Source organism: Hyaena hyaena, unplaced genomic scaffold (genome assembly GCF_003009895.1).
Source record: "Hyaena hyaena isolate Hyena2069 unplaced genomic scaffold, ASM300989v1 scaffold_425, whole genome shotgun sequence".
Lineage (NCBI taxonomy): Eukaryota > Metazoa > Chordata > Mammalia > Carnivora > Hyaenidae > Hyaena > Hyaena hyaena.
In genome coordinates, this window is record NW_024081052.1 from 276,827 (window position 1) to 293,496 (window position 16,670).

General features: G+C 40.5%; 1 protein-coding gene across 1 annotated transcript; it reads right to left on the reverse strand.

Annotated features, from left to right (window-relative positions):
• Positions 1-11,150: 11,150 nt before the first annotated feature.
• HINT1 (histidine triad nucleotide binding protein 1) lies at positions 11,151-15,474 on the reverse strand. The gene is made up of 3 exons (XM_039252567.1): positions 15,271-15,474; positions 12,606-12,710; positions 11,151-11,470 (listed from the first exon to the last, which is right to left on the reverse strand). The coding sequence occupies exons 1-3, from the start codon at positions 15,379-15,381 to the stop codon at positions 11,306-11,308; spliced, it is 381 nt and encodes a 126-aa protein (XP_039108498.1). The 5' UTR covers positions 15,382-15,474; the 3' UTR covers positions 11,151-11,305.
• Positions 15,475-16,670: the final 1,196 nt, after the last annotated feature.

Consider the following 16,670-nt stretch of genomic DNA (forward strand, 5'->3'; position numbering starts at 1 on the left):
AAGATAACCAATAGATAAGATAATCATCAGCCATCAGGGAGATCCAAATCAAAACCACAAGATACCACTTCACATCCACTAGGAGGGCTATAAAAAAAAGCAGTATTGGCAAAGATGTAGAGAAATTGGTGTTGTCATACACTCCTAGTGGAATAGGAAACTAGGTTAGCCCCCACTTTGGCAAATTTTCAAAAAGTTACACAATTCCTATTCTAATTCATTTGGTACATTCCTAAGAGAAATAAAACCTATATCCACACAAAAACTTGCCCATAGATGTTTATAGCAACATTATTCAGAAAAGGCAAATGTGGAAACTATCCAAATGTCCATCAGCTAATGAGTGAAAAAACAAAACGTGTCATGAAGTATTGATACATGCTACAACATGAGTGCTAAATTAGTCACAAAAGACAACATAATAAATGATTCTGAAATGTCCAGAATAGGCAACTCCATAAAGACAGAAAATAGTGGTTGTTCAGGGCTGGGGTCAGTAAGTTTAGAGGGAAGTGGAGAATGACTGCTAATGAGTAAGTTGCAGAGATCATTACACTTCCCTTTACCCCTTAATACTTCAGAATTCATCAGCTAAGAACAAGGATATTCTCCTGTAAAACTACAATACGGTGGTAACTCACCTAGGGAAATTAACCATTCAGTAGTGTCATTTAATATACTGTTTATATTCAAATCTCCGAGTTGTTCCATGAATGTCTTTTATAGCTGTTTGAGTTTTTAACATTTTATTTTTTCTTTATTTATTTTTGAGAGTGAGAAAGTGTGAGCAGGGGAGGGGCAGAGGGAAAAGGCGAGAGAGAATCTCAAGGAGGCTTCACGCCCAGCACAGAGCCTGAGATGGGGCTTGATCTCGCAAGCCATGAGATCGTGACTTGAGCCCAAATCAAAAGTTGGATGCCTAACTGACTAGCCACGCAAGAGCCCCTACATTTGTTTTTTAACCCAAGATCCAATCATTATAAATACCTTATGTTATGTCTCTGTAGCCTCTTTTAATCTAGAATACAATTACCTTTTGGTGGTGGTGGTATTGTTTATGATGTTCAGAGTTGTGGTATTGATGTTTTACATGGCACTGACTTTTTGTAACGAGTTTAACCCAATTGTCTTATAAAATGCCCCACATTCTGAATTTGAAGATTTATCAGATTGTTTCTTCATTGTTAGATTCACATTGAACACAGCTGGCAAGAATAATACCCAGACAGTGTCATGGATTCCTTATTGCACCACTTCTGTGATGCTATTTTTTGTGCAAATATTTAACATGCAAATAAACAGCAGGTCTTTTCATTGTGAATGCATACTTTCTCCTTTTGTAACTAATGAGTGATTTGGAAGCGTATTGGAGGAGATCACTGAGAGAATGTGACCAGTGGTTGACTTGGAGGCTGGACCTAGGTCATTGGTGACTCCTTACTGTCTTCCCTATCCTAGGAATCTACATCCCACCTATTATTGCTATACTAGCAGTCACTTCAAGGATTCAGCCTTGAGAGAGTAATATGTTGTGGAGCCTATCCAGATGGCATATGTGCCTGAGCTCTGTTAAGATCTCTAAATAAATACTTAAGATTCTAGTGGGCAGATCCAGAGACCTTCTCATCTCAAGGCTGCCCAAGACAAGCCTCATATGTAAATTTCCCTGCCTATTAAAACTGCTACCCACCGGCCTGGAGGGATCTGCTTATTTCTTCAGTTTTTCCTTGCTCTCCAAATTTGGAGCCCAGTTTTGAATTTCACCTGAGAAACTCTAAGGTTGCAAACCAACAAAGTGATACTTTGAGACCATATTCCCCTATGGTGTTAGCATTCGTTGATGACCCTTGACTGATTCAGTTGTCATATTGTATTATATTGTTATATGTATGTTTTCTAGTGAGTGGGAAAATTGTGATTTTTTTCCTCCTTTGATCATTTCTTCTACAATTACTAGTTGGTGCTTATGCTTAAAAAAAAAAAAAAGCTCTCTCTCTCTCTCTCTCTCTCTCTCTCATATCAATATAGAGTCACAGATTTTTTTTTAATGTTTACTTATTCTGGGAGGGAGAACATGTGCAAGCAGGGAAGGAGAGGGTGAGGGAGAGAGGGAATCCCAAGCAGGCTCTGCACTGACAGCACAGAGCCCCCACACAGGGCTCGATCCCACAAACCATGAGATCATGACGAGCTGAAATCAAGGGTTGAACCAACTGAGCCACCCAGGTACTCCTCAATATAGATTTACATATTTTTCTCCATATACCGTGCCCATTATTAATCATTCTTATGCTCTAACTGTCCCAAATTTGGCCACCTGGAGCTCATTCAGTCGAACTTCTCTGTCCTTTTGACATGGTCTCCTCAGTCTTTAAGCATTCCCTCTGCCCACCATATTCAAACACGATATCCAATGCTCACCTTGTACCTTTCCTTCCCCACACCTGGAATTAGCCATTTCTTCAAGGAACCTTTTAATTAGGAACAGTAGTTAAAGACCAAAAGCTAGTTGTTATATGGTATTACTGTCACTAAGTCTAGTGGATAAAACAATGCCTTTTTTTCTTTAACCATCATTGTATACTGATTCTTCTCAACTTTCTCACATTTTCCTGTTTCATATCTTTATCTCCCTTCTCCCACAATGAAAACTCTGACTCTCATTCACACCAATATCTTTGCTCAGTTGCTCTATCCTATGATACACACAGAGTTACAATCTATACTGCAAACAACAAGCCCCTGAGATAATATTCAAGATTTGTTTGCATTTGTCTTTGTCTCAAAATTTATCTGGTTTAGGATCTAGAGTCCATGTGTTGTGTTCAAAAGTAACTTGAGGGGTGCCTGGGTGGCTCATTCATTTAAGCAGTCTTGATTTCTGCTCAGATCATGAATGATCTCACGGTTCGTGAATTTGAGCTGACAGTGCAGAGCCTGCTTGGGATTCTCTCTCCCTCTCTCTCTCTTTGCCCCTCCTGTGCTCTATCTCTCACTCCTCTCTCTCAAAATAAGTAAAATAAACTTTTAAAAAAATGAACTCGAATTATATTTGGGTGTGTTTGTTTTTAATATTTATGCATAGTTGATTTTATTTGGTTCTCTTTGATTTTGACTTTAGGCTCTTTACCTTTTTTTTTTTTTTAATGTTTTTATTTTGAGAGAGAGAGAGTGCAAAAGAGGGAGGGGCAGAAAGAGTGGAAAAGAGAATCTCAATCCCATGAACTGTGAAATCATGACCTGAGCCAAAATCAAGAGCCAGATGCTCAACTGACTGAGCCACCCAGGCACCCTGCTACTTTTTATCTTTAAATTTACCTTTAGCTTATTAACTCTTGGGTGTTTTCAGCCTTTCTCCATTCCTGTCAGTAGTATAAAGTGCTTGTTTTGCCTGGCAACTTCTCTTTCTACAGTTCCGAGAATGGTCCCAAATGTACCATTTAGGATCTCTTGGGATCTTCTGATATAACTGCACAGAAAGAAAGGCAAGCGATGCATGGAAGATTGGGCATGAGAGAGTTTACTTTTCTTTCTAAAGAGTGAGTCACAGGAAGAGCTGCAGTATGTAAGAGAAATATTTGAGAAGGTTCTTTAAACAATCAATACCTTCTAGACAAGAGGAGGGGCTGCTTCAGCTGACAAGAAAGGCTCGGGAGGTTGGGAAGCTGGGATGCTCTGAGTCAGCCAAATGGTCCAGTATAGCTCATTCCAAGTATGCAGACACCATTATTTTCTTATTGATACTCTAACTTCCTCATAAGAGTCTAGACAAAGCTATGAATTGAATTAATAAAAATTGGCAATCTTGAGGATCAAAATGTTGTTTGGTTTATGACTGTTGTAGTTCTCTAGCTGCAAGAGCTTGTATCTTGGAATGATCTCTCAGATTTTTATAGCATTGTCATAGAAAGCCCTTGGGTTTCACTTGCTAACTTGAAATAATAACTTCGAAATCTTAGCTTGTCAACAAACAAAGAAAAAAGAAGAAACAAAAAAGGAAAAAGAGAAAGTAAGGAAATCTTATCATTCATTTTTTTAAGCTGTCCAGCAATCAGAAGCAATCACAATATCTCTACCGTTCTAGAATTCTGCCTGCCCTTCATACCATCCTATCTCTGTAGCATTAGAGACCCAAAGCCTTGCCTACAGTTGGTAATATCAGTACAAATGATCCACAGAATGACTTAATTAGCTACTTACTACAATTTACCATGGGCTATAAAAATACAGTTCCTTAATGTTAGCTGGATTCCCCTTGCCTTCATCCCAAACCAGGCCAAACAACTAATCTCAGCTCTCCACCACCCAACCTCCCCTTTCCCTAAGAATCTACTGTCTATAATCATTCCTAGTAAAAATTTCTCCAGACATTAATTTCCTGAAACCATATTTAATGGCTGGCCACAGATTAACTGGGAAAATAGGCAAAAATAAAGACCAGCTCTGCAGGTAATACCAAACTCAGGAACAGAACCAGAGTGGCAGCCTGGTGGGGCTCTGCTACCACTGTCATTGAACCCAGGAGCCACAGCCAGCACTGTTGTCACCCCTGGTATTCAATACTGGATCCAGCGATTGGCAACACAGACACGCTGTGCCTGCCAACTGGGTGCTATTGCCATTGACACCAGAAAAAAGGCTCCACTGTCTTTGTTTTTTGTGTGTCGTTAGTTTCAGATTCAAAATCCCAGATGGGTGTATCTGATCGGCAGAGCCTAAGTAAGTCAAGGGCCTCCATCCCAGCTGGCAGAGGAGCTAGAATAGTAGATGTCTGTTCATTTCAGCTTCTCTTTGGGGAGGCAAGGAATCCCTCAGTTGTGAACAGGGTTCAAATGCTGGACACCAATAATTACAAGTGCCCATTACACATATAATACTCTCAACAAATGCTGCAGGACATCATAGATATATAGAGTTGTTTGATTTTTTAGCAATACTGTATTTAATAGAACACAGTGCCTATCCCATAGCAGGCACTAAATAAGCAGCAATTACTGTTAATACTGTCATAAAACTATCACAATTACTATGTCAGCCTACAGGGATCAGGAAATAAGGATTAAGTGAGATGGCAAAAGTCTCCAGCAGACTATAGAAACCAATGACACTTAGGCCTAGATAGCACCTGCTGACACCATCACATTATACAAGACCCTCCTTCAATTAGGTACACCATTGGAAAAGGCGAGGCAAACTCTAAACTGACTAAAATTAAGAATGTCCTACCATGAGGGGTCAGAGAATCAAAACAGAAAAGTTGTTATAGAAAATAAAAAAGAGATATGTCTCTTGCATACTTCACTGTATCTTCAAACCCTTGAATCTAGGATGGCCTACTAACTTGCTGTGACCAGTAAGATGTGGTAGAAGTGGTGTTACTTGTGTTCTGAAGCCTAGGTCTCAAGGGGTCTTGCAGCATTTGTTTTGCCCTCTTGAATGCTACCCTGAGAACATTATACTATGTAGAATATTGGGGGTGAAAGACATGGAAAGAGGCCAAACCATCCCAGTTCTCAGAATCCATTCTATCCATCCTACATAAGTGAGCCCACGTCAGGTAAGCAGAATCACCCAACCAACACACAAAACAATGAGAAATAAGTATTTTACACTGGGTTTGGGGTGTTTATTACCATAATGTGACCATTATGTAAGCTAGTCTAACCTACAAGACAATAAGGGACCATACAAAGGAGAATCAAAAGACCACAGTTGACTTCCAGTACCAACATGAGACATCTGAGTGGGGTCATCTTGGACCTTACAACCTTCAAGAGAACACAGCAATACAACTAACCTCTGGCCAAAGCAGCAGAAAAACCACCCAGTCAGTCCACAGACTCTTGAGAAATAATAAATCCTTCATACTCTTTCTCTTACCCTTATATTTACCCATTAGCAAATCCTCCCAGCTTTAACTTCAAAAACATGCTGAAATCTGATCACTCCTCATCAGTTCCATCACTGTCAGGTCATTTTCAAAGTATAATGGATCCATGTTAAACCAATGGCATTTCTTAGAAAAAGTGCCTAATCTTCAGTATGAAATAAAGAAACCAGATATAGAAACATCAGAAGTTACTCTAGGGTCACTCGGGTGGCTCAATCAGTTGAGCATCCACCTTTGGCTCAGGTCATGATCTTATGGTTTGTGAGTTTGAGCCTCCCATTGGGATCTGTGTTCACAGCACAGAGCCTGCTTCTGATCCTGTTTCCCTCTCTCTCTCTCTCTAATAAACATTAAAGTAAGTTACTCTAAATAAACAAATGCATGCAAAAGTCACACTATACCTGAGAAGCTTATGGAACTGAATAGAATTGTAATAAATACACTTAGGAAGAAAACTTAATGAGCTATTAGGGGCATACCTTATTTAATTGCACTGCAGATACTGCATTTTGCAGATACTGCATTTTTTTTTTTAAACAAATTGAAGCGTTGTGGCAATCTTATGTTGAGCAAGTCTATTGGTGCCATTTTTCCAGTAGCATTTGCTCACTTCATGTCTTTGGCACAGTTTGGTAATTCTTGGAATATGTTAAACTTTTTCATTATAATTATATTTGTTATGGTGATCTGTGACCATAATTGTCTTGAGGTGTTACAAACCACAGCCATGTAAGACAGCGAATTTAATCGATAAATGTGTGTGTTCTGACTGCTCCACCAACTAGCCCTTCCCCATCTCTCTCCAGGTCCTTAGCCTTCCCTATTCCCTAAGACCCAATGCTGAAATTATGCCACCTTATAATTCTACAATGGCCTCCCAAGTGTTCAAGTGAAAAGAGTAACATGTCACTGGCTTTAAATCAGAAGATAGAAGTGACTAAGCTTAGTGAGGAAGGCATGTCACAAGCCAAAATAGGTTGACAGGTAGGCCACTTGCACCAGGTAGCCAAGTTGTGAATGCAAAGGAAAAGTTCTTGAAGGAAATGAAAAGTGCTAATCTAGTGGTTACATGAATGATAAGAAAGCAAACAGCCTTATTGCTGCTATGGAGAAAAGTTTTAATGGTCTGGATAGATCAAACCAGCCACAGCATTGCCTTAAGCCAAAGCCTAATCCACAGCACAGCCCTAATTCTCTTCAGTTCTACGAAGGCTGAGAGAGGAAAGGAGGATCCAGAAATTTAAAGCTAGCAGAGGTTTGTTCATGAGAATTACAGAAAGCCATCTCCATAGCATAAAATTGCAAAAGGAACAAGAGGAACCAGCAAGTGCTGATGAAGAAGCCGAAACAAATTTTTCAGGTCTAGTGAAGATAATTAATGAAAGTTACTATACCAAACAACGGCTTTTCAATGTAGACAAAAGAGCCTTCTATTGGAAAAAGATGCTAAGAGGTCAGTGCCTAGCTTCAAAGCCTCAAAGGACAGGCTGACTCTCAAGTTAGGGGCTAATGTAACTGGAAATTTGAAGTCAGTGCTCATTAACCATTTTGAAATTGCGAGGGCCCTTAAGAATTATCCTAAATCTACACTGCCTTTGCTTTACAAATCGCACAAAGCCTGGACGACAGCACATCTCTTTACAACATATTTATAATATTTACTGAATATTTTAAGCCCACGATTGACACTTGCTACTAAGGAAAAAAAACGGCCTTTAAAAATATTACTGCTCACTGACAATGTACCTGGTCACCCTGGTCATCAGCTCTGATGGAGAGGTACAATGAGATTAATGTTGTTTTCATGCCTAAGACAACATCCATTCTGAAGTCCATGGATCAAGGAGTTATTTTGACTTTTAAATTTTTTGTAATGTTTTATTTCTGAGAGAGAGAGAGGCAGTGTGAGCAGGGGAGAGTCAGAGAGAGAGGGAAACACAGAATCTGAAGCAGGCTCCAGGCTCTGAGCTAGCTGTCAGCACAGAGCCCGACGCGGGGCTTGAACCCACAAATCGTAAAATCATGACCTGAGCTGAAGTCGGACACTTAATTGAATGAGCCACCCAGGTGCCCGACTTTCAAAGCTTACTCTTTAAGAAATACATTTCCTAAGGCTGTAGCTGCCATAGAAGAGATTCCTCTGATGGATCTCGGCCAAGTGAATTGGAAACCTTCTAGAAAGAATTCATCATTCCAGATACCGTTAAGAACCTTTGTTATGGGAGAGGTCAAAATATCAACATGAACATAAGTTTGGAAGTTGATTCCAGCCCTCATGTATGACTAGGAGAGGTTCAAGACTTTAGTGGAGTAAGTAACTGCAGATGTCATAGAAAGAACAAGAGAGCTAGAATTAGAAGTGGAGCCTGAGATGTGACTGAATTGCTATAAGGAGTTGCTTCTTGCGGGTGAGCAAAGTGCTTTCTTGTGAATAGAATCTGTGCCTAATGAAGATGCTGTGAAAATTGCTGAAGTGACAACAAAGGATTTAGAATATTACTTAGTTGATCAAACAGCAGCAGGGTTTGAGAAAATTAAATCCGATTTTGAAAGAAGTTCTACTGTGGGTCAAATGCTATCAAACAGTATTGTGTGTTACAGAGAAATCATTCATGAAAGGAAGAGTCCATCAGTACATCAAATTTCGTTGCCTTTTTAAAGAAATTGCCAACCTTATTAGTCAGCAACCATCAAGACAAGGCCCTCTATCAATAAAGATTATCTCATTGGAAACTCAGATGATGATTAGCATTTATAGGAATTATTTTTTAAAGTATGTACATCGTTCTTTATATATGATGCTATCACATACTTAATAGACTACAGTATAGTATAAATGTAATTTTTATACGCACTGGGAAACCAAAAAATTCATTTAACTTAACTTTTGTGATATTTGCTTTATTGCAGTGTTCTGGAACAGAACGTGCAGTATCTCCAAGTTATGCCAGTAGAGGCAAAACTCTCTTTATTAAGTGATCCTGTATATCACACAAAGCATTGCAAGAAGCAATTACTACCATCAGCTGGTGCTCTCAAACAGTTCGCTCTCCAGACTCATGATAGGACTGATATGCAGAATTTCAATCAACTCTTGGCACACTTGCAGTACATATTTGAAAAAGACTTAATTGCTTTTTATTCTTTTTAACTAAAACTCATGCCATAAGAAGAGGGCTTTTTAAAATTTAATTACTTCTTGTTTAAGTCTTGTGAACAGAAAAAATTATAATCAATACACTAAAGTACCATCAATGAGTGCAGCAAGGAAGGAGATTTAACTTGGAATAAAAGTTGCATCCACTGTTATTCACAGGAATTAGTTGTTAGACAGCTACTACCGCTAGTCTGTTTAGGACAGAAAGGTCAGAGACACAACCACCAAGACATCTGAACAGCTGTCTACCTGATTCATTAGCACTGGTTTGATGAAATCAATGGGAAAGATAATATGCCTAAAGACACCAGGCTCTACCCTCTTCTATATACACAAATGCTTCTCATTATTACATTCTTTATAATGGCACAAGTACCTCTCAAACTCTTTCCTAGACCTTCAACAAATGGGGAAAAAAAAAGAAGGGTGCTTGGCTGGCTTAATCAGTGGAGGATGTGATTCTTGATTTCAGGATAGTGAATTCAAGCCCCATGTTGGGCCTAGAGGTTATTAAAAAAAAAAAAAAAAAAAAAATAGGGGCACCTGGATGGCTCAGTCAGTTAAGCATCTGACTTCCTCTCACGTCATGATCTTGTGGTGTGTGGGTGTGAGCCCCACGTCAGGCTCTGTGTTGACAGCTCAGAGCCTGGAGAGTCTGCTTTGGATTCTGTGTCTCTTTCTCTCTCTCTGTGACCCTCCTCTGCTCGTACTCTGTCTCTCTCTCTCTCAAAAGTAAATAAACATTAATGGGGCGCCTGGGTGGCTTAGTCGGTTAAGCGTCCGACTTCAGCTCAGGTCATGATCTCACGGTTTGTGGGTTTGAGTCCCGCGTCGGGCTCTGCACTTACAGCTAGCTCAGAGCCTGGAGCCTGCTTTGCCTTCTGTGTCTTCCTCTCTATCTGACCCTCTCCTGCTCACGCTGCCTCTCTCTCTCTCAGAAATAAATAAAACGTTAAAAAAATTTAAGAAAAAGTAAATAAACATTTAAAAAATTATAAAAATAAGATAAAGTAAAATAAATAAAGCCACAGAAGTAAACAAAGTCATTAAAAGTATTAGGAAAAAACATAATAATTTTTAAAAAATCTTCCTGGTCTGGGAAAGGCTTTTTAAACAATGAAATAATTTAAAAACTTGACATATCAACTATGTAAATATTTTAAATATTATTAAAAAGTTAAAAGATGACAATTAGGAAAAAATTATTTTTAAGATCTAAATGGCCAATTTTACTAATTGCCACACATATTTAAAAATCAGTAATTTAAAACGTAGGAAATAAGTCTTCAATTTGTGTCAAACCCTACTAAAATGGTCTTTACAAAGATTAATAATGAAAGGAACCCCAATAAGTACAAAGAGGATGAAAGAAGAAAAAAAGGCAGACAGGAAGTATCAAATACATTTTGGAAAATGAAAGTACCTATGTGAAGGAAAGCCAAAAGGCAAAACTATTTGCCCTGCAGTATCAGAAAGGCTAGGATACATGGCAAGACTAACAAGGTTTGGTCTACATAAGGAGAGCTCAGAGCATGAGACTCCCTCCTCAGTTCCACACAGCCAGCTTCTTGCACAACTTCATATTTTTGCTACCCTGTACCTACACATTCAAAGCAGGAAGTATTCAACGTGGAAAGTTAATTCTAAGTAATATAATTATGATACTCAGAGTTTAGATAATGAAAGAAACATCAATGTATGGCTTCACATGGTCATCAAAGATTCTGTGACAAACCTACTTCTATTCCTTCCACGTTACCCCAAGGGTCCAGGGGAAGCATGGGCTTGACGAAAACCATTGCTCTTAGACCCAAAGCTTTCACTTTTTGGATCATTCACATGGTACTCTTTTGTTCTTAAGAAATGAGAGAATTAGGTTAGAAAATCTTCACCTGGACTAATGTTTCACCCTAAACGGGTATTTCGAAGCTAAAACTAAATTTGTGAACTCTTTGTCTTCAGAAACCAGTCATACCATCTTAACAGTGCACATATGTTTAGTCCTCGTTGGGGAGAAAAGAAAAATACCTAAATTATGAAATCTGCCTTCATACATTCCAACATTTTTTTTAAACAAATCAAATATAGGACTCAGAGACTATAAACCATGCAACATTATCTTTTATTACGTATGGGCTTTAAAAATTATTCCCTCAGTATCTCCATACACAGGCACAAATACGTATACTATTTAACATATTGGAACTTGCAAATATTGATCACTGCCTAGAGAAGGGAAAATTATTCCTAAAACATGCTTAACCAGGAGGCCAATTCATCTGCCGACCTCCAAGAACATGAAGATGAACGTGATAGACAGACTGTCCCCCATCTGAACCTTCATTCACCACCATTCGATAACCCTTCTTCAGGCCCAGATCAGCGGCACATTTCTTGCCAACAATCATTAAATGTCCAAGAAGCTGGAAAAGAAAAAAAAAGTTTCTTAAATTCAGGCAATTTACAAGTTCTTGCCATTAAATAACCTACTACCAAGTTGAAATATTGAAAGACCACCAAGTTGAAACATATCCATCTAGGCAAATTATGTGGAAACTCTTAGTACTAATACAACCTAATTTACCAATTAAAAGCCCATTAAGATTAGGTATTTATGTGTTACTAATTCCAATAAACAAATTAGAGGTAAATCTCAATTAAAACAATTGTAAAATCATATTCAAAGAGGTATTTAAATGTTCTTGTAACAGGAGAGTATATCAATCAGGACAGGTGTGGTTAAGCTACGGTAACAAACCACTCCAAACACTGGTTTATAACAGATACATTTCCTGTGCTCACTACATGTTCATCACAAATTGACTAGGCTCTGAATACTTCTTTTTTACTTTAAAACCCAGGGTGATGGAATAGTCTCTGTATGATCATAGTGGGAAAGGGAAGAGAGAACATGACAAACCAGGTACTAGCTCTTACAGTTTCTATGCAAGACATATCACTTCTGCTTGCATGTACTGGCCAAATCAAGTCATACGACCAGGCATGACATCAATGAGGCAGGGAGTATTAAAGCATTCCTGAAGAATAGCCAGTACTTACAATTATACAATAACCACAAGGAGCATTAGGAAAATATTTAACTGAGGCCTGTATGTCTGGCAAAACAAAATAATGACTTTTCTTTCCTTTAACAGCATTAATAGAAGAGGAGTCACTGAAAATCTCCCCTATATTATGTACTGTTTCTGTCTTGAGGGAAAATAAGTGTCACCAACTCTTCCTTGTTAGGAACCATTTTGTTTAAGAATTTGTGGTGACAGATATTGAGTTCCTGTGGTCATCATTTTGTAATATACATATGCGAAACCATTATGTTGTACACCTAAAACTAACATAACATTATGTGTCAACTATGTCTCTATTAAAAAAAAAAACAAACTATTTATACATTGCACTTCCCTAATGATGATCTGTTTTTTTTCCCTCAGTCATGTCCTTAGAAAAGTGAAAATGTGACCTCACTTTCAGGCCAGAGTTTAGTCTCCCAAATTTTTAAAAAAAAGCAAGAAAATGCATTGTGTTGGTAAATTTACTTACACTTTCATCATCATCTTCTGCTACAGAAATCTGGGATATATGTTTCTTCGGTATCACCAGAAAATGTGTTGGTGCTTGAGGGGAAATGTCATGGAAAGCAAGACACTAGAAAAAAGGGGGAGGGGATCAGTTTCAGTATATCACCTCATAGGCCGAATTTATTCTTTCCACTAATCCCATGGGAGGCAGCATTGTAGATGCTAAGGAAATCAGAAGTTTACACAATACAGGTGATCCCGTAGTCCTTTTCATGGAACTTCCAGTCTACTGGGAATGCTGATCTTAAACAAATAAACATATAATTTAGTTAAGATCCTATCTATTTGTTACAAAGGAAAGGGTGAAATACACAATTATCACAGAAAAATCTGATTTTGACTGGGTAATTATAGACAACCACTCTAAGGTGGGGAAATTTGTTTTNATCCTGGTCTTCTTTTCACTAATGAAGTCTCCTTTCATTTTGGGTTGGAGAAGGGCTATCATAGTTTTAGAATTGGTCTCAGCTATCATAGACATTCGATGTAATTATACACATTTTTTTTTAAAATATTTTTTTATTTATTTCTAGGAGAGAGAGAGAGACAGCGTGAGCAGGGGAGGGTCAGAGAGAGAGGGAGTCACAGACTGAAACAGGCTCCAGGCTCCGAGCTGGCAGTCAGCACAGAGCCCGACGCGGGGCTCGAACCCACGAACAGCGAGATCATGACCTAAGCGAAAGTCGGACGCTCAACCGACTAAGCCACCCAGGCGCCCCTATTTGTTTGTTTTTTAACGTTGATTTATTTTTGAGAAAGAAAGAGACATACAGCATGAGTGGGGGAGGGGCAGAGAGAGAGGAAGACAACATAATCCCAAGCAGGTTCTGGGCTCTGTGCTAACAGCTCAGCAGGACTCAGAGCTGGAGCTCAGGAACTGTGAAATCATGACCTGAGTTGAAGTCGCTCAACCAATGGAGTCACCCAGGCACCCTCTCAGGGAAATTTAAGGTGAGATCCAAAAATTAAGTAGAAATTAGGCATGATAATCCTTTTAGACCTTTCCAGTTTGATCTCACGCAACTCTTCCTGCTCAAATCACAATGTCTTTCATCTCTCTCTACCTTTCCAGGCCTTTTCAAAGGACATTCCCTACTGCAGTGGTCCTCTCTTCCCCCCAACCCCAACTTTTGTCTAACTTAAACAGCAATTCATTCCTCAGCTCCCAGAATACATAAAAGTTCTGAAAGAAACCTTCTGATTCCCTTCCCCACCTTCCCTAGGTTAGAAGCCTTGATTGTGCAATTTCCTGTTTTTCCTTCACTGCAGTGATCAGCTTTGTAATTATGTTTGATATTTGACTAATCCCAATTTGTTTCCACCTTACTCAACTATTTCAGTAATATACCTATTCTCTTTCATAGAAACAAGGAGAATAGGTAGCATTTAAACAAATTACATACCACATGAAAATTTCTGAATCTCTTGTTCTGTAATGAAGGCGGAAGCTGCTTGATAGAACCTAACCCTGCTCAAGCGACTCAGGAGTATTTCTATTTAGTATTCCATACAAAATGCTGTATCATTTAGACTGCTTCATGCAGTTAGTGTTCTTGGGATGTAGGTTTTTCACAAGTCAATATCTCAATGATTTATAAAAAGCAAGCCTAAGTATTTAAAAAGACGCACTTTCTAGAACAAGAGAACTTCCCTCTCAGTGACAAATAAAGGTATCCAAATAAATTCAACTAGAGGAATCTAATTAAATCTTAGATAACATTTTGAATCTAAGAATGCCATAGGAGCATAAACAAAGTTTCCTTTATATTCTATATTTCTTAAAGTTAATTCAACAGAAAGTTTACAGAAGTAGTTCTGTCAAAATCAGCCAACCTCCTGCCCGGCTTTAACTCAGATCCAAACCCGTAAATACAACTAACCACTAAGTACTTTATACAAGATGTCACATCAACTCGGCCTTTCTAAAACAGAATTTTACCTACGATGAAGTCAACAAAAACTACATGCTCAGTCCCTAGGCAGAGAAACTGATCCCTGTCAAACATGAAAGGAACCACTGCTACCGCACGGGGTCAAAGGAAAGCAAATCCCAGAACCCACTCACCTCGGGGGTGGGGGTGGGGTCGGGTTGACCGGCTGGCCCTCGCGGAGGCGGACCTTCGACCCCGCACGCCCCCAGCCAACCCCCCGCCGCCGGCCGCACCGCGCTACGTGGCGCGGAGAGGCACCCGGGAAACCCCAGGCCGACCCGCCGTGCGCGGGAGATCGTGGAGATTGGGCCCGAGTCAGGGCGCGATCGGATTTCTCCCTGTCAGGCAGAGCGCTGGCGAGATTGTGAGATTCCTGACACGGGCGAGGTGCGGGGCCGGCCGGAGCCCACGCCGAGGAGCCAGCGCGTTCCCAACACGCGCGCAGACTTCGCGGTGCGGGCCCCGCGGGCGCCGGGCAGCCTGACCCGCGCCCCGGACTGATAACGCGTAACCGGAGCGCCGGCACGCGCCGGCAGGCCGCCTCGGAGAGGCCGCGGCCCTGCCCGCTGGCTGGGGGCCCGCAGCGGAGGCCGCACGGGGCAACCGGGTCCCTTCCCTTCCCTAGACGGGAAGCCCGCGTGTCCACGGGCGACTGTCCTGCCTCAACCCGCCAGCAAGGCGACGCCCAGTGTCTACCTGGTCATCCTCAAAAATGATTTTGGCTGGGATTTCCTTGCGAATGATCTTTCCGAAGATCGTGTCGCCGCCAGGCCGGGCGGCCTGAGCCTTGGCGATCTCATCAGCCATCTCGGCCTCCCTCCCGCGCTGCAGCCCGGGGGAGAAGCTCCGGAGGAGGGAGGAGCCGCAGCAGCGGGCAGAGGGCGGGAGGGCGCGGCCAAGCCTGCGCGGGGACCGCAGCTCTGGCTCCGGAGCTGGTCCGGCGCGTGCGCACTGGCGACCTGAGCTGTGGGGTGCAGCTAGCGAGCGGGAGCCTGCAAGAACCGCCCGACTAGACCCGCCGGAAGGGAGGTTCCTGTTCTGAGGCTCTAGGGAGCCGCGTCAAGGTCATTTTTCTTTCTTCCTTTAGTATGACTTGGGGAGTGGAGTTACTGTATAACTACTTCTTCCCTTGCTTTTTGGGCACTTGTAGGAAAACTTAGGTACTGTAACTGAAAAGATTTGATAATCCAAACACGTATGCTGTCTGAGACACGGTAACACGTAATTTCTCAGCTACAGAAGGTCTTGGCTCCAGTAAGTAAACCCTCCTTTTAAGTTTTTTTTTTTTTTTCCTCCCTCTAGAGGTGGTTCGCACGGCACGTTAAACTCACTTGAAGCTTTGAAAAATCCTCTTGAATCTAGCCTCACTTCATATCAATTAAATCAGACTCCCGGGTTGGAACCCAGGCATCAGGAGTTTGTAATCTTCCCAGGACTGTTCTACAAAGACTTCTTCCCAGAAGTAACCAACATAATGTAAGATGCCCTACCTGAAAGGAACAATACCTTTCTTAACTTGACACACACCTTCAAATCTTTGCTGCTTTTTAAGAGTTTTATTTATTCTTTGTGTACTTTGTCATATATATTTTTTAGCCCATTACCCTCTTACAATGTCACTAAGGAACTCCCTCTTAAAAAATTCTGTGGGCATTTCCAATTCTCATCATGCTAGACCTCTTAGTATCATTTACTGCTTTTGGACCGTTTCCTCTTTTCAGGAATAGTCCTCACTCTCGTGGTCTTCTCTTCCTTCTCTGGGTCTGTTTCTCCTTCACAGTAAGCCTCCAGTTCCAGACTTCTCTATGGGTTCCGTTCTTGGCCCTCTTCTCTAGCTAATATTTAATTACCACATATCCTTAGTAAGAAAAATTAAGTATAGCTCCAGGACTACTTACGTGATTATACTTTACCAATTTGTATTGTTTTGTCCACTACCAATAAAAATTATTGGTATCACATTTGCTACTTTTGCTATCAACATTACTGGGGCAATCGGCAAAATCTAAATAATGCCTATGAATTAGACAGTAACTTTGAAAGTTATGTTAATTTCTTCACATAACCATGGCAGAATTATCTTGATCTGGGGTAGG